Source organism: Netta rufina (assembly GCF_964035555.1).
Source record: "Netta rufina genome assembly, chromosome: 2".
NCBI lineage: Eukaryota > Metazoa > Chordata > Aves > Anseriformes > Anatidae > Netta > Netta rufina.
The window spans coordinates 118,593,792-118,610,239 of record NC_140124.1 but is presented as its reverse complement, the minus strand read 5'-3'; the positions used below and the strand labels follow the sequence as shown (position 1 = coordinate 118,610,239).

At 42.0% G+C, this 16,448-nt stretch overlaps 1 protein-coding gene across 1 annotated transcript in view; it reads right to left on the bottom strand.

The window, feature by feature from the left end:
- The window catches only part of XKR4 (XK related 4), a gene marked incomplete at both ends in the record, with an annotated part of 219,766 nt that extends 203,873 nt beyond the window's left edge, over positions 1-15,893 (bottom strand). The window contains one exon of the mRNA XM_084306946.1: positions 15,040-15,893. Coding sequence (XP_084163072.1) covers positions 15,040-15,893 — 854 coding nt within the window. The remainder of the gene's footprint in view (positions 1-15,039) is intronic.
- Positions 15,894-16,448: the final 555 nt, after the last annotated feature.

Sequence of the window (16,448 nt, the reverse complement as noted above, 5' to 3'; positions counted from 1 at the left end):
ACAGATGGAAACTAGAGAAAAATTTGCTATGGTTCAATTGATTATAGCCACTTCACAGAAATGTTTATTGTTACGCAGTTTCAATTGATTTTGCATGTGTAGAGCCAAAAAGGAAGAAACTTTATGCCATATTTATGATGCACCAAGTCCAAATATAGATGAACCACTCCACATAAAGTGATGTGGAGGAGGAAAGGAGAAGCCCTAACTCGAGTTTAGGTATGACAAATATATAGTCTTGTTCTAGTAGCACACAATGCCCATAACATAGATATACTCTGAGCTCTACATTTTCCTCCCACTAGGGAGAGGATACTGGAGTCAGAAGGAGTTCAACTATTTTTAACCACAACTATTTAAGACAGAAAGAAAAACCTTCCCAGCACAATCAGTAGCTAACACCCTGTGATGTAGCTTTTTGGCCTACTACTGAAAAAGAAAGAAGAAAAAGTACTACAGTCAGTGTTCAGAACAGAACAATGTGATAAAACTTCCAGAAAGCAGGTTGACCTCTGTAGATGGATACCACAGGTCAGACAGCTAGACATAGACCTTTATCCACAGAATAAAGCAAATATACATGTAGGTAACTTAAACTATGCTTCTAAATAATAGTTCAAGTTTAAAAAAATAAAAGCAGACATGATTGTGAGATGCTAGTTAACAAAGGACAGAGAAAACATTCACATGCTCTAAAGCTGGTCCTATGCAATAATTTGGATTCAGAACACAAAGAGGCAAACTCTGATTTAGCATGTAATTAAGAAATCCTCTCTGAATTATGCAACTTTCATTCACTTCTTCAGAAGATATGAGAACACTGCAATCACTTGCCAAGTTTGATCCCAATGTGCCATAGGGCAAATGGAGACCCTAAACTGTCATATTCTATTTAAATCATATGTAGGCTAAAGTGAGTGCGATTGCTTGGTATATTAAATTACTACTAGTGTGTTGATATTTCCTCATGAACAATCTATGGCTCTGAATTATTTATTGAGCAGGAAGTGGCTTTTGAAGTGAACATTATTTCTCTCTCAGAGCTAATGCTTGAATATGATAAAAATAGATGCCAAGAGAAAAAGGAAATTAAAAAAGATACTTCCGTGACTGACAGCTCACAGATTTTACCTGATTCCTTCATCTTCTGTTTCCCTTTGTGAAGCCTATATACTAAAATGATGTTCACCTTAAAAAATAAAAATATGTGGGATAGCCTGTGTCAGGAAATTTCTTGCAACAAATCACACCTATGTACACATTCAGTGATGGCAATCAATAGGCGTCCTAGACTATTCCCATAGCTTTGTGCTTCCTTGCCAGTAGAATACAATATATCACTCATAGAAATCCAGCTCCAAGGGAGATGCAAAACAGCCTTCCTCTGGCATCAAGAGTGGTACATCACAGAATCAAAGAGTTTTGGGTCATAGTGAAGCTGAAGGACACTTAACTGAGCATGGAGTGCCAGTAGGAACAGGGAGAAGGACCCAATTCTTCCACTGATCCTTCAAGTTCTCAAGCATTTTTCAAACCCTTGCCCCTTCAAAAGGAGTCTTCACAGGTTTTTGAAGGTGACAGAGTGAAAACACCAATGAAGTATCTCACGAAGTAAGATAAATCCAGTGTGACACGTTCTGCATTACGATTAAATTAGAATTTATTTAGTCGAAGAGGTATTCTCAGAATAAAGTACATTCTTGAGTGACAGCTGCAACATTTGAACCCAAAATGGTTACTTGAAATGTACATAAATAAAGTTTTGAAATGTACATAAATAATCTTTCTATCTCCCATTCTCCATCCACACAACTCTTAAGGTGCTATCCAAGAAGAATTCTCTAAAGAATGATTTATGGCACAACATATAAAGACATATTTCTATGTTTATAAATGAGAAAATAGCTTATACACACTAGAAATTGATTAAACTTTTCTATAAATTTTCTGGGAACAAATTTAAATATCGAGTTTATTCTTAATTCAAGCTTATTCTTCAGTTTTCAATGTGCCAAAGTTAATTTTTTTAATAACCGGTCCATTGTGTCTGCTAATTAGAAATATCCAAAACAATTTGCTATTTAAATCATGTGTCATTGCTTCTGATCCTTGATTGGATGGGGAATGAAATTAACTAAAACCCCATCTGAATTCTGAATGTAACTAATGAATATGTAATTACGTTTTTTATTAAAATTCTGGCTCTCAGGTTTAAAATACACCTTCTGTAATATTTACACTAATAAATTTCAAGCTCAAAATATCAGAACAAGTCATTAACACAGTCAAACTGAATTCATAATTGAACTTCAAAAGAATAATTGTACATTCCTTTTTATTTTTTTTTTAATGATGACTATGAACAATGTCCTTTTAAGTTTGAGTCCTATATTAGTGTTAGATGTCAAATAAAGCTACTGGACACCTTTACTCCTTAGGTATTGATATAAAATTAAAAATTAAGAAGATAGGGTTTGCTGAGGTATTGAAAACATCCCGTGTTAATACAATCTGGTAATTTAAACCCCAATTGTTTCAAAGCTCAATAAAATATTTTATGGAAATTTAAAAGGATCCTTTAAGAATTAGCATTAGATACAAAATTTTTAAACATTATACTCTTCCTTGTAATTCATGTCTATTTCTTACTTAGAGTATCCATTAGGAACACTTTTATGTCATTACTGAAATATACTTAATCATAATTTAGCTGACAGTCAACATTTTTTCAAGATGTTCTTCCCATCCAATACTTTCTACACTTAAAGGAAGTCAGTCAGATCATTTGATATTTCATAAATATAAAGATGTGCATGTATCACCTCATTTTTTATCATAGAAATTGCTCATCTGTAGAACACTGGAAATAACATTGATAACAGCATATTAATATGAACTCTGCAGCAGCAGAGACATACTACAAGTCTGGTACCTGTCCTGTTAAAAGATAGGAACCCTGTAGAAAAGTGCTGGCTGTTATCACAGAAGGGGCTGGCTTCCTTGGGAGCATCCACAGACTACATAATAAAGAGATAGGGCATGTAGGAATAGCCATACTAAAGGAGCAGGACTGAGTCCAGCTCTGGAATTGACTTAAGAGGAGTTGGGAAAGGCACCTGTTCAGAAACACCGCTCTATTTTGAGCATGTTCTTAAACCACAAGGAGTAGCAACTGCTCATTACTTGCATTACGGAAGTATCCCAAAAACTCCAAATAATACCAGCCTTCTGCTGTACTACAAAATTTCTGAAGGAATGGAAAGAAATCCTTCCTCCAAAGAGCTTACTACCTCACCAGCACAGGTGAGACTGGAAACCATTAATACATTGCACAGGAAAAGAAAAGGAGACACAAAGGAGACACGAAGATTAAAGGCCTACCCTGAACTGTCTGAAGCAAGTCCCACATGAAGAACCTCCCATGACCCAAATCACAGCTTGGTCATAAGACCAGTTGCTCCCTCTAGAGAGACTATTTGGTGAAGTTAAAACCACCACACACTCATAAAAAAAGTCCAAGTTCCTTGTCAGCACCTACATAACAGCTCCTATCTGGCAAAGGAATAGGTCCGTTTTATCTAGAGCTCCTCTGAGCTTCTCAGCTCCTCAGCTTTCATGCTCTGCTTCTCTCTTCAGGGAAAAGCCTAGGAACTGACAGTGGGGTGGCTTGTCTTAAAATTTTGCTAGTTTTTCCAACAGCCCTCCAGAGCAGCCATGCAAGCAAAAAAAGCCAATAGCTAATTAATTCTCTAAGTCAATTTGACTATTAATGGCATTGCTCTGCCACAGAAGTGACATTTTCAGAATAAGGACTGGTTATAAAAAAAACACGTATCTAAAAAAATCTATTTTTAGGTACAGGAAAAATAATGAATGGCATACTTAAGGACCAAGCACAGCCCTTAGTTCAGTAAGGTAATCTTCATATTCTGTTATCACAAGTACTTAATTAACCTATGTGGTAAAAAAAATCCTAACAAATGGTTGTTGATTGTAAATGCAATCCCTCCTTCTGACACATGCATTAATGCACTATTGTAAAAGTTCAAAGCCATTATTATTGAGTTATCTCAGCCACATTAATTATCCTCTGCACTGTATTTTGCTTCACTTGGGTAAATCTTCTTTAATTGCCCAGTCTTTACTTACAGAACATCTTTGTTTAATATACTATGAACTTTGTATACAGTTATGCTTTTTCCAATAATTCCACATTAAATGTAGTTTCCACCATTATTACCAGAAAGGATAATGAGAACTACACTCACCTCATTTGTCTGCTGTCACCCATACATATCACTGTTTTTGAAGCAGAAATGTCCAATGCTTGGAAGCTTTGGACTGAAATTGATCCTAGCATCCTCTCTATGCCCCCCAAAAAACTCCCAACACTTCTTACTCAGGCCTCTTTTTAACTTATCATATTGGATCCAGTTTAAAAAGCAGACTAAGAGGTAATAAAAATAGTATAAGAGACAAGTTGATGAGCTAACTTAGAGCAGCAAAAGTAGGTAAGTTAAGAAAAGAAGGTTAAGGACTTAATTTTTTTTTTTACGTCACTTAGTATATTATGGGCTTAATAAGTAAAAATCTTTGGGAAAAGAAATCCTTAAAATATTATTTTTTTGCTTAAATGCCCTGATGATGTCTGTTATGGAGAGTTGTTCAGGTTTTGAACATGTTTAACTTAAAGCATGTTTTAACTGAATGTTAATTTTTTACTTTTAATAGAAAAAATTATTTATTTTTAATAGTTTTCACCTCGATCATTTTCCATCAGTACCTCAACATATTGTATAAAAATTAAGCTTCAAAATATAGCAGCTACATTGAAAATACATATTAAATGTCTAAGGAATAATTTCAGACGTATAGACTACTTTTGACTGACAATTTGAAGCATGTTAAATCTCCTCCCCCCATTAAAAAAAAAAAAAAATAATAAACATCACTTCAGTAAAGTGAGATAAAAAGTAAGGTAAAAGTGAGATATAGTTTTCCATTTCTGAAATTTAGATAGGTTAAAAAAAAATGCAACCGTCATGATTGATGCATGATGCAAAATTTGGGTTCTACTTGCTGTGGAGCTTCTGGTGAGTTGGGAGACAAGTTGGGAAACTAAGACACAGAATTGCTCAGATGCTATTTCAGGCATAAAACTGTGCTTCTTACATTAAGAAAAATCAACTACAAAAAAAAAAAAAATCCGTTTTTAAGAAACTCAGAGCAAGAACCAGGGACTCAAGCATTTTTATATTTCTGTCTAATTTACTTTTGCACGAGACCACAGTCAAAAAGGATGAAACAGCTACTGAGTGACACATCAAAAATGCTTTTTCTCTTTTTTCTAAGGTTGACTGTATATGACAGAGAAAGGTTGATGAAAAGAATGAATATACCAATCCTACTGTCTCAGCCTATTTCAATTGTCTAGAGCTGCTCCTATAAGCTAGTCAGGTACTTCTCACATGGATATCTACAGTGCTCTTGTTTGTGGCTATGCTATACACGCAAAATCACAGAATCACAGAATTGTAGGGGTTGGAAGGGACCTTGAAAGATCATTGGGTCCAACCCCCCTGCCAAAGCAGGTTCCTTAGGGCAGGTTGCCCAGGTAGGCATCCAGACGGGCCTTTAATATCTCCAGAGAAGGAGACTCCACAACCTCCATGGGCAGCCTGTTCCAGTGCTCTGTCACCCTCACTGTGAAGAAATTCTTTCTCATGTTGGTGCAGAACTTCCTGTGCTCCATGTTGTGACACAAACCACTGAAAGGAGGTTGGCCAAATCCCTCTGTCTCCCACACCTCAGGTATTTATACACATTGATGAGATCCCCTCAGTCTTCTTTACTCCAGGCTGAACAGACCCAGGTCTCTCAGCCTTTCTTCATAGGGAATGTTTGCAAACAGCAATAGTGTCAGCATAGACATTTAGGATAAGAAAGATAGAAGGTTAAAATGTGGGCAACTAAAATCAATTAAGCAATAAAAGAAAGACAGGGAAATCTGTATTTGGTCCCATTTAAGGGCCTTAAGTATTAGGTCACAGAACTGTACTCTTCCTCTCTGGCCTCATGAGCATTACATTTCTGTCAGCATGATGATGCAGCTCCAGTGCGAAGAAGAGTAAACATCCCCGTCCAGCAACTCCCAAGCCTCAGTAGAGAAAGCACTCTGAGAGACAGCATCTGAGCCCTCACAGCTGGAAAGGGCAGTGGACTCATATCTCCTAAAACCTGAACAAATACTCTAATCATAAGGAACATTTCTCCAGTACTACTTTGAAATAAGGCAGATCTGGTGATGCTTGTCAGGGATCTGAGCTCACCATTGCTCTTAAAGCAGGTTTAAACGATGCTTGACAACTGGATGCACTAAGAGATTTTGGTGCCACTCAGCCTAGTTCCTGGTTTGCAAGGGACTTAAATGAGAAACAGGAACTCAAGCTGTGTGGGGGCAATCTAGGCACAGCCAAAATGCAGAAATACAAGCCTCAAGGACTCTTTCAAGTGAAAGGTTATGCTCCATTGTAGTTAAGTTCTTCAAGAAATTTCCTAACAAGGCTGCTGAGCCCGATTTTCTAGATCATATTTTCAGGTCTATTGCCTCAAAGAACATCTAAATTCTGCTTTGCAGTGACAAGTCCTCTCTTAGATCCGGCTCACAGAAGGATTTCCATGCAAAGTGAGAATATAAAGATTAGGGCAGATGAAAAACAAGAAGCGACACAACTCCTCCCATAACCTTCTTTAAGGTAAAGACAACACAATTATTATGACAAAGCTGATTGTTTCACACTAACCAATATTAAACTATGAAAATATGTGCACGTTGTCTTCCTGTTCTTTTCTCTGCGTGTACACCTCAAAGCTTTCAGTGTAAGGTTATATGGCTCTCTATAGAGGACTGAAGTCTAGTACTCACTATTACAAGGTACTTTCCTTGGACTTGCTGGAACTGATCTTAGGCACCACACACAGAAAAACACTACTCTGAAAGAAGTTGGCAGGACCCTAGAATAGATTTAGATGTTTACATGAAAACATCCCATTATAGTGAGTAATGTAGCAAACAGTGGCACCACTAACCTTCATTCTTAAGGACAGAAATCAATCTGATAGATAGCAGCTGACAGGGATAAGGAAAACCATTCTTCCATCTGTAGGTTAATTCACTTTTTATTCATGATAAAACATCTGCATCTTTCTCTGAAGCAGCTGGTACTGGTCCTTGGTACATTAGTCTTGCCTAAGTCACACCTTCCAATTTTAGAACAACAAGAAGTTACTTTTGTTGCCACATCATTGACTGCCAAACTTCCTCTGAAAACACCCCACAAAACAGTCTCATTCCATTTGCTCCAAATCGTGATACCAAATCATTCGTAACTGATAGCATTAACCACCCCCACTGATTAGCTCTGCCAATCAAGAAGATTTATATAGCTCACCACACAAATCTTATGCCATGAACACGTTGAAGAGCACAAGCATGTTGTAGCAAAGGAAAAGTAGTGGAAATAACAATGTAGTATAGCAAATATTTTATCTGAGGAAAAAAAATAAATTACTTCTCTTTTCAGCCATTCTGGGAGGGAAACAGAATGAGAGGAAGGATGATAAGGAATCACTTCAACACTCAGAGATCACAGGGAGATGCTAATTCAGGTTATGGCTGTTAGGAAAATCATGTAAAACCTCATGGAAAAATACATACCCAAGGCATATTTATTTTAATTCTAAAATTCACAAAAACACTTAAGAGTACTCTCTTTGCAGTAAATGGATGGCAAACTGATACATCATGCTTATATTTATTGTTTTTCAGATGACTACTGGCTGCAATCAGAGTTAAAATTGCATATAACATTTTCTCGGTGAGTTTGTCCAGCCACACAACTCTTCTTATTTCCTGCCTCCTTCTACAATCTCTCATGCAATCACTTTTAAAATTATTCTGATGGTCTCTGATGGTCAGTGGTTGAAGGAAAATAAGCTGGAGTTAGGTACAGAGCATCCAAGGAGTAACTGGTATTCCTGTGCCTTTTCATCTCCTTTTCATCTCCTTTTGTATGCTGCCTCAATTCTATCTCATGCTCTCTTTCATATCAGCCTCCTTTCACTTAAAAAAAAAAAAAAAAAACCAGTTCTTTTTATAGCCTGTTTGCCACTTCTATTCCTATGTGTCTTCTTGACACAATGTATACAACTGACAGTTGTGCTAAAATGGACAAAAATGGCACTACTTTGTAAACATACTTTAGCAACCACAAATGTCTACTGTACCTTGAAATGTAAGCAAAAGAACTATTGATTTTGTCTGTGTACAATAAATCCCTCCCAAACAAGCTGTTTACTTGAAACTAAGTCACTGTTGTGATTAACCCACAGTATATGAAAAGCTACTTAATTGGAATAGAGAGATGGGAGAACAAGCTACTATTGTTAAGTGACATAGATATTGATTTCATTTTAATTTGACTAGAACTTTTGTATCTAGGCTAGTCAGTCCTTATGGACAAATATTAAGGACTAACCCAGCTGACAGAGAGTACTGTTCTGGACAAGGTGGGCTCCAACGTAAATAACCTGAAGATAGGGGGCAGGATAACTGTGATGTTCCTCATTCTTTCTTTACCAAGGGGATTTGGACCTTGCAGCACTAAATACATTCCCTAATGGAAGTTAAACAAGAGGAAATTTTAGCCAGAAAAGTTCATCTGTTTGCAATAATTTTCTGCAAGATTACAACATCAAGGAACAAATTATAACACAAAACATTTCTTTGAATTCATGGCATGTGTATATAGACATTCCTGCATCTCAATAGAGAACTCTAGAACAGCATCTACACATAGTGACATGAAATCCTCTGGAGCACTAACCTTAAAATGTTATAGATTTTCCACTTCTTTGGAAAAAGCCAAATATAAATTATTCTCATCTGTAAGTTGCTAGAAAGCATCCTCTGTATAAAATATTGGTTCACCTACTAAGCCAACTGAGCAATCAGAAATTTTAGTGCCTAAGCAGTCCTTTGAAAATCTGAAAACTTATGTAAGTGATAAATATTCTCTATAGAGAGAACCCTTGTTAATTATTAAAGTAGAGTATCTTTCTTCTAAAGTACATCAGCATCTTTTACATGTAGCTTAGGTTATTAGAATAAACTGAATACCAAATCTGATTTGTATGCAGACTTGTAAGAGATTTTTAAGAACATAGTAAGTAAAGCTTCACAATTGTGTTTCCAAAAAAAAAAAAAAATAAGAAAAGAAATTATGAAAGGCACAGCCTCACAGCCTTCATCTGCATATCACTGACTTTGGGGGGAAAAAAAAAAAAAAAAAGGAATGAAATATTTATACTGCTCCATGTATTAGTGAAACTTTAAATGTAGCTAGGCCACCTAGAAAGCAGTCTGCACCTTCTACTCCTAGTTTCCAGAAAAATGAAAATAACAAATAACAAAAACTTTAATTCCTATTTCTGACAGTCCATCACCTTTCCCGAATCATAAAGACACAGCAAGCAAAATAGTTAGCCAGCAGGACTTTCAGTCAAGAACTGCAGTAACTCAATAAAAGAAATATGGTATTGCTGAGTGGTAGCATTTCACTTTACTAAGACACAGATGGGGAGGATATGCAATAATCTTGTCTAGGAAATGGCTATGACTCATAAATTTGGACTCAATGTGACAAATTATCTGACAGATTTCAAAACAGTTAGAAAAGCTGGTGTCAGATTGAGATATTATCACATCTCAGTGTGAAGCCCAATGGCAGCTGGAATTATTGACCATCTAACTACACCAAGCTCCTACATTACTACTGAACAAAAGTGTCAAAACTACATGATAGAGAAAAAGTGGGGAAAAAAAACACCAAACAAGTCTAAATTGGGATGGAGGTGGGTTGATGTAAAATCTAACAATATTTTTCCTAATTTGAACTACCTGTTCACAGTTCCAGCTTATGGGCCCAGACATTAATAATGAGTACCTGAGAAAGTTGTAAGGACTTCTCATACATCATGCAGCCACCATTTCCCTTATATTTTGAAATTGTGAAAGCATCAGCTGATTGTAGAGGTGAAGCTTATGAGCGCAGATAATGAAATTTCTTTAGCAAATGATCCCTCTCTGTGAACAACGCCATCACAGGGTACCAGAGGAACTACAGCTCACCCTGCTTCCAGAATCCAGCATCACACCTACAATCCTACAGCAACGTGGTTTATTTGCTTGTTTTTGTATTTTTCCAAATAAGAACCAGGAAGGAGAACAAAGATAACAATTTCTTAAAATTACACATAAACAAATATAGCTGTAGATTAAGATGATGCAGATATTTAGGCAGAACTGAGAGCAGAGGAGGATGCACAATGCAGGCCACTTCTGAGGAGGAAATTTTAGGAGGAAATTCTTCACTCAGAGGGTGTTGAGGCACTGACACAGATTGCCCAGAGAAGCTGTGGATGCCCCATCCTTGGAGATGTTTAAGGTTGGATGAAGCCCAGGGCAACCTGATCTAGTGGGTGGCATCTTTCCCCATGGAAGGGGGCTACAACTAGATGTTCTGTTATGTCCCTTCCAACCCAAGCCATTCTGTGATTCTATGATCCATGGAACCATACCCACTTTGGAATAAACTGCCCCAAACAAGCGACACCTGCAAGGGTCAGTGATTAAGCTGGCTTATCCGCCTCCTCCTCTGTGTGGGTTCCCACACAGCTACCAAATTTCAGCCAGAACCCCTCACTCTGTTGACAGGGATATACTTAGCCATCTCACTATCATCTCAGCTACCCAGAAATAAATTTAAAGGACAATTTAAAGTCCTCCTCTTTCCAATGATTCACCCTTCCTCTGGCCTTGTTGGCTACAGAAACTTGACAGTTGCCTCTCAGGCACTTTGACTGCAGCCTTTCAGACAAAATGACAACCTCTGAGTGCTCTGAATACCTAGGCAGCCTGCTCACACCATTCCCCTTCAAGGTACAAAGTTGTCTCGGAGGTCTACTTCTTGCTACCCAGACACCACAAGACGAGCACAATTGACTCCTCCAGTATCCTCCTACAGTCTGCCCAATTTCCACAACTCATGGCCCCCTAAACTCCCGGTCAGACCAGAGGAATCTCATCTAGGAAGGAAAAAAAAAAAAACAAACAAAAAAAAACTCTTAAGGAAACCACCCATCTTTACAAACACCAAATGAAAGCTATTATCTCTTGCATCCAGTCACCTTATCCTGTTATCCAGGATATATAGCAAGATCTGAAAGCCAGGGCTAAGCCTGAGAAGCTCAGAGTATCAAAGGGATGCTCAAGGGCAGTGTCTACATTCTTTCATGCCAGGCTCAAAGGCCAATAGTTTATCTGAACCCTACTGGCCCACATACATTCACAAAGTCCTTACAGACTATAAATTGGGGAGGGATATTAAAGCATTCACTTCCTTACAATGCAATACAAAGACCCTGTGCATTGTATCTTCTTTATACTCCCCAGAGTCTGCTAATAAAAAGCCACATCTCTCATTAAATTTTGGGGAGAACAGGGCTCCACAATGTGTCTTTCATGTCCATATATTGGTGAAAAGCAGAACACACTGGAAGTATGGGTAAGGAATGTATCTGTATCTATCTCTGAAGGCACAATGCATTTTCAAAAACCAGAAAATCTCATCATCAGTGATCATATTTTATTACAGAATTAGCTGCCAAGAAAGGCCTCGTGTCTGCACTCAGCTGTGGCAGGCAAATCCTCAGAGACTCTGCTGGAATTTTAACTGAGGGACAGTGTTCTCGGGAAGTCTGTGGATATCCATCCCCTCTGAAAAGAAAATTTTAAAAAAGGTATTTATGTGCTTATTCTTCAAAATGGAAGAATTCAGTATTCTATGATTTGAGGGGGAAAAATTATACCAATTTCAAAAGAAAAAAGACACTTTTATTCGGAACTGATTTGCAGCTTAGCTGTTGCTGCAGCTCCCCTTCTTTACACACTAGCAAAAATTTGTTTTAATAATTTTAGATTGCCTACTTACAGTATTGTTCCATGCCGCATTAAAGACCTCATTCAATTCCCATTAGCACATTTTAGTTAAAATTAACACACAATCATTTTCAATGATCCAGCTTTCAATAAGTTTGTAAACAAAAATTAATCTTGAATGCAAAATAGGGAAAAGCTTTGTAGTTGTTAAAAGTCAGCCTACAGAACTAAACACTAAAGACATATCTTTAAACTAATTTTTTTAATCCAAGAACACTGGGATTGCCAAGTGTGCCCAGTGCTCCTCAGAATGGCCTCCTTTAATAAACTGTTGACACAACTCCCCCCAAATCTTTGTCATTTAAACAAATGAAAGGAAACTGAATACTTCAAAAATTGATTCAACACTTTAAGAGGAGACAGGGGATAATAAAGGCTGAATAAAGCCAGAGTGAGCACCCATGTTCACAAGGCACAAAACTCTCTTCACATACCTTGATATCCTTACCCACAAGCAAAACTACTAAACACCCAAACCTCAGCTCTCATACCCAGGGCTTTTGTCAACAGAGAAATGACAGAAATATCACTGTCATTCATCACTTGTGTTTATTTCAATACAATAAGCACTAGGAAACTTAAATATAGGTATAGGAGAGATTTAACCAAGGCCAACAGAAAAAAAAAAAAAAGAAAGAGAGAAGGGAAAACTGAGAGCTGAGAGAAAACACACTGAGGGGGGCACAGAGTAAAGCAAAACAGGGCTTTTCTCACCTGTGGGGACTGTGATGCTAACGCAGCCAGCAAGGTCTGTTTAGCTATGTCAGAGAAGGAGTTACACGTGTGGCTAAATACACTTGATCTTCCTTCAGCCTAAACTCTCATGGGGCTGTTTGCTTGGGGCAGTGCAGATGTGACACTGTAGAGAAGTTTTGGACTACAAATCGTGTGCGCTCCATTTTCCAGAAAATCATAATTATTTTCCACAAATCATGATAATTTTGAGTCCTCGTTTAAACACAGAGTTTCTCAGAGATTGATATGACCTCTCCTTTTTGATATTTATTATTGGTGTCAGATGGCTGCTAAGGATCTCCCTTATGAGGGATATACCCAGGGAATTAAAATGAAGTCACTTTAATTAATTATGATGCACTGATATGCAAGACTGCATACAATTGACCACATAATTTGTACATTTCTGGAAAAAAAAAAAAAAAAAAAAAAACAAGAAAAAAAAAAACACAAGCACTGCTAAATTACTGACAAAAAACAATTCTATATCTCCATTTCACTGAAAGAAGAAGATAAAGAGCATAACAGGCTAAAACATAAATAATGTCCTAGCATGCTCTGTCAATTTAATATTCTGGTAGTCTTATGCTACTGCACATACACATGAAGAAAAGCTATACATGATTAAAAGAAGCTCAGCTACCTTTAAATACAGAGGACTAGGTAGTCTTGCAAGGAGCAAATCTCATGTTAAAAGAGATTGCGCTTCATCAAAAAGCAAGCAGCTGAAGAGCTGTAAATCCCAGGCACCTCCTCTGGCAGAACTGCTGTACAATACTGCTGATCACACCCTGCTCCACCCAACCCCCTTCTCTTTGTGTTTTCCAACACAGAGTCATGACGTGAGTTGTTAAACTCTCTTCTGTGTCACTCAGCATGTCACACACACTATATTTTATGCAGATGAATATTGACATGAATTTGTATGTACAACTTGAGCCATTATATCTACCCTTCTGTCTCTAGAGAACTGGCACTAAACATTACATAAAAGCCATCTCATTCAGCAAGTCCTAAATTTGTCTTGGGTTCAGCCATGGAGGTAGAGCATACAAGAGTTTACAAGCATGCAAGGTCTAGAACAAAGCATTGCTTTTCATTCAGAAATCCCTTTTCCACTCCAGTTGTGCCATACCTTGTAACAAGCACATTAGTAACTTCAAGTCAGTTTCACAGGCATAGAAAATTCTACTTGTTACAATAAACCTCAGAATCTTGAATGTTGATGACAGCTATGGCACCCCAAGGACTTCAGTCTATTACCTTGTAGCACTTGTGATCCTTGACGCTTAAAGGCCACAAACAGAGCAGGGCTGCACAAACACAGAGCAAAAGACAGTCCCTGACCACATCGGCAATTATGAATGAGATTAAGAATCCAAGGGAGAGAAATTTAGAGTAACAACGAATTAAACTCTCTAATGAAATAATTCTGAACTAGCAGGGTTTCCAAAGCAAACTTGAGGTATTTCCTTTCCACCCATTGAAGGAGAAACCCCCAAAGTTCTTTCAACTGTTGCTTAAGTGCCCTGCCCCGCTGGATGAGCAGTACAACGAGCACCTGTCTGCTCCAGTCTCAGATGGAAACTTCAACTCCTAATACACTACACACACTGAACTCTGCCCTGCTTGGGCAGCACGAAGTGGATTTTCAGGGCATTTGCCCTCCATAAAATTCTTCACTGGAAGTGTGCTTAAAACCCAGGAAAGCGTTACTTTTGCAAACTATGATGTCATCTCCCTTTTCAGCAGGCGCCCTCCACAGCCCACCTGAGCACACCCTTTCGGTGAAGCACGCACCATTGCTTGCGAGCGCTTTTGCCGGCAGCGGCTCAAAAGTTTGATGGAGGAGGCAGTCTCTGCTACATCCCTTATGTACAAACACATATTCTTGGCAAGGAGCAGACGCAGAGCAGGGCATTTGCCCACCCACACCGTGCCAAGACCCCGCACCGGCGGAGTGCACGGGCGCTTCCCGAAACTCCGCGCTGCTGACAGTGAAGTTCCCGGCCGGCGGCCACGCACGCCGCAAGGGCTGGGTAGTGTCGGGATGCTTCCCCTTTTCCCTTTTTTCCTCACTAACTCCTCGCACGGGTTCCCCGGGACCTTCCGACGGGTCCCGGCGCGCAGGTCCTGCAGCCGGGCGCGGCGCCCCCCGACGGGGCGGGACGCCCCAGGAGGGACCCCCGGCAGCCTCCGGCCGCTCGCCCGCCCCCCTCCCGGCCCCCTTCCCGGCTCCTGCTCACCTCCAGACCTGCCCGAGCTGCAGGATGTGGACGAGCGACTGCAGGAGCCAGACGCAGAAGGCGCACGACGCCGACCTGCCGCCGCGGTTGCCGGCGGGGCCGCTGCCGGCGGCGTTGCTGCTGCCGCTGCTGCTGCTGTTGGTGGCGTTGCTCTTGCTGGCGGTGGACGCCTGCCGCTGCGGCGTGCAGGGCCGGGCGGCGTCGATGTCCGCGGCCGCCGAGCTGCTGCTCACCAGCAGCTTGCTCTCAGCCCCGGGGCAGTGCCCGGCGGCGGCGGCGGCGGCGGCTGCGGTGCTGTCCTCCGTGCTGAAGTCGTGCGCGAACCAGCGGAAGCTGAAGACCTGCACGGAGAGGGAGCCCAGCAGCACGAAGAAGAGCGTGAGCCCGAACCACCAGCGCTGGCCCCGCAGGTAGTAGTCGACCGCCAGCCAGATGTCGGTGCCCACGTCCGCGAAGTACACGGCCAGGGCGGCCAGGATCCAGAGGCAGTCCCACAGCGAGTAGCGCCGCTGCTCCCTGCCCAGCCGCAGGCACAGCGAGGACGAGCCCCCGCCCGAGCCCCGCGAGCCCCCGCCGCCGCCCCCGCCGCCGTCTCCTCCTCTGCCGCCGCCGCAGCAGCAGCAGCAGCAGCAGCGGGAGCCGCCGCCCGAGCCGTCCCCGCCGCCGCCGCCGCCGCTGCAGCAGCCGCCCCCGGGCGCCTCGTCGTCGTCGCTGCCGCCGCCCGGCCCGGAGCCGGCGGGCAGCCCCGGGGCCAGCGCCTGCACGGAGCCCGAGTGCTCCGAGTTCTGCAGCGGCGTGAACGCCACCTCGCCGCCCTTCTTCATCTTCCGCCGCCCGTCCGACTTCGCGGCCATGATGCCTCCCTCGGCCCCGCCGGAGAGCGAGCGGGAGCGCCGGGCGCTCCTTTATCCCGCGCCTCCCCCTGCTCCTCCTCCTCCTCCCCCTGCCTCCTGCCTCCCGCCCTCCGCCGCGGCCCCGCCGCTCCCCGCGGCCCCTGCTCCGCGCCCCGCGCCCGCGGGCGGCTCCTCCGCGCCGACCGCGCCCGCAGCGCCGCCTGCCTGCGGCGAGCCGCGCTCAGCCCGCTCCCCCCTTCGCCGCCGCCTTCCCCTCCTTCTCCTCCTCCTCCTCCTCTTCCTCCTCCTCCGGCGCTACCGGGGCCGCCGCCGCCGCCGCCGCGCTCTGCCCGAGCCGGGAGCGGGCAGGGCAGCGCTGCCCGGAGCCGAGCATCCCTCCCCGCCTCCCCGCCCGCCTCCGCCCGCCCCGCCGCCGCCACCGCCCAGCTGACTGACGCCGAGGAAGAGGATGACCTCATCCTTCCTCCCCCCCCGCCGCCGCCCCCCGACCGCCACCGGCACCGGCGCCGGCGCAGGGGCGGCGAAGGGGAAGGGGGCGCTCGGCCGCCGCCCGGC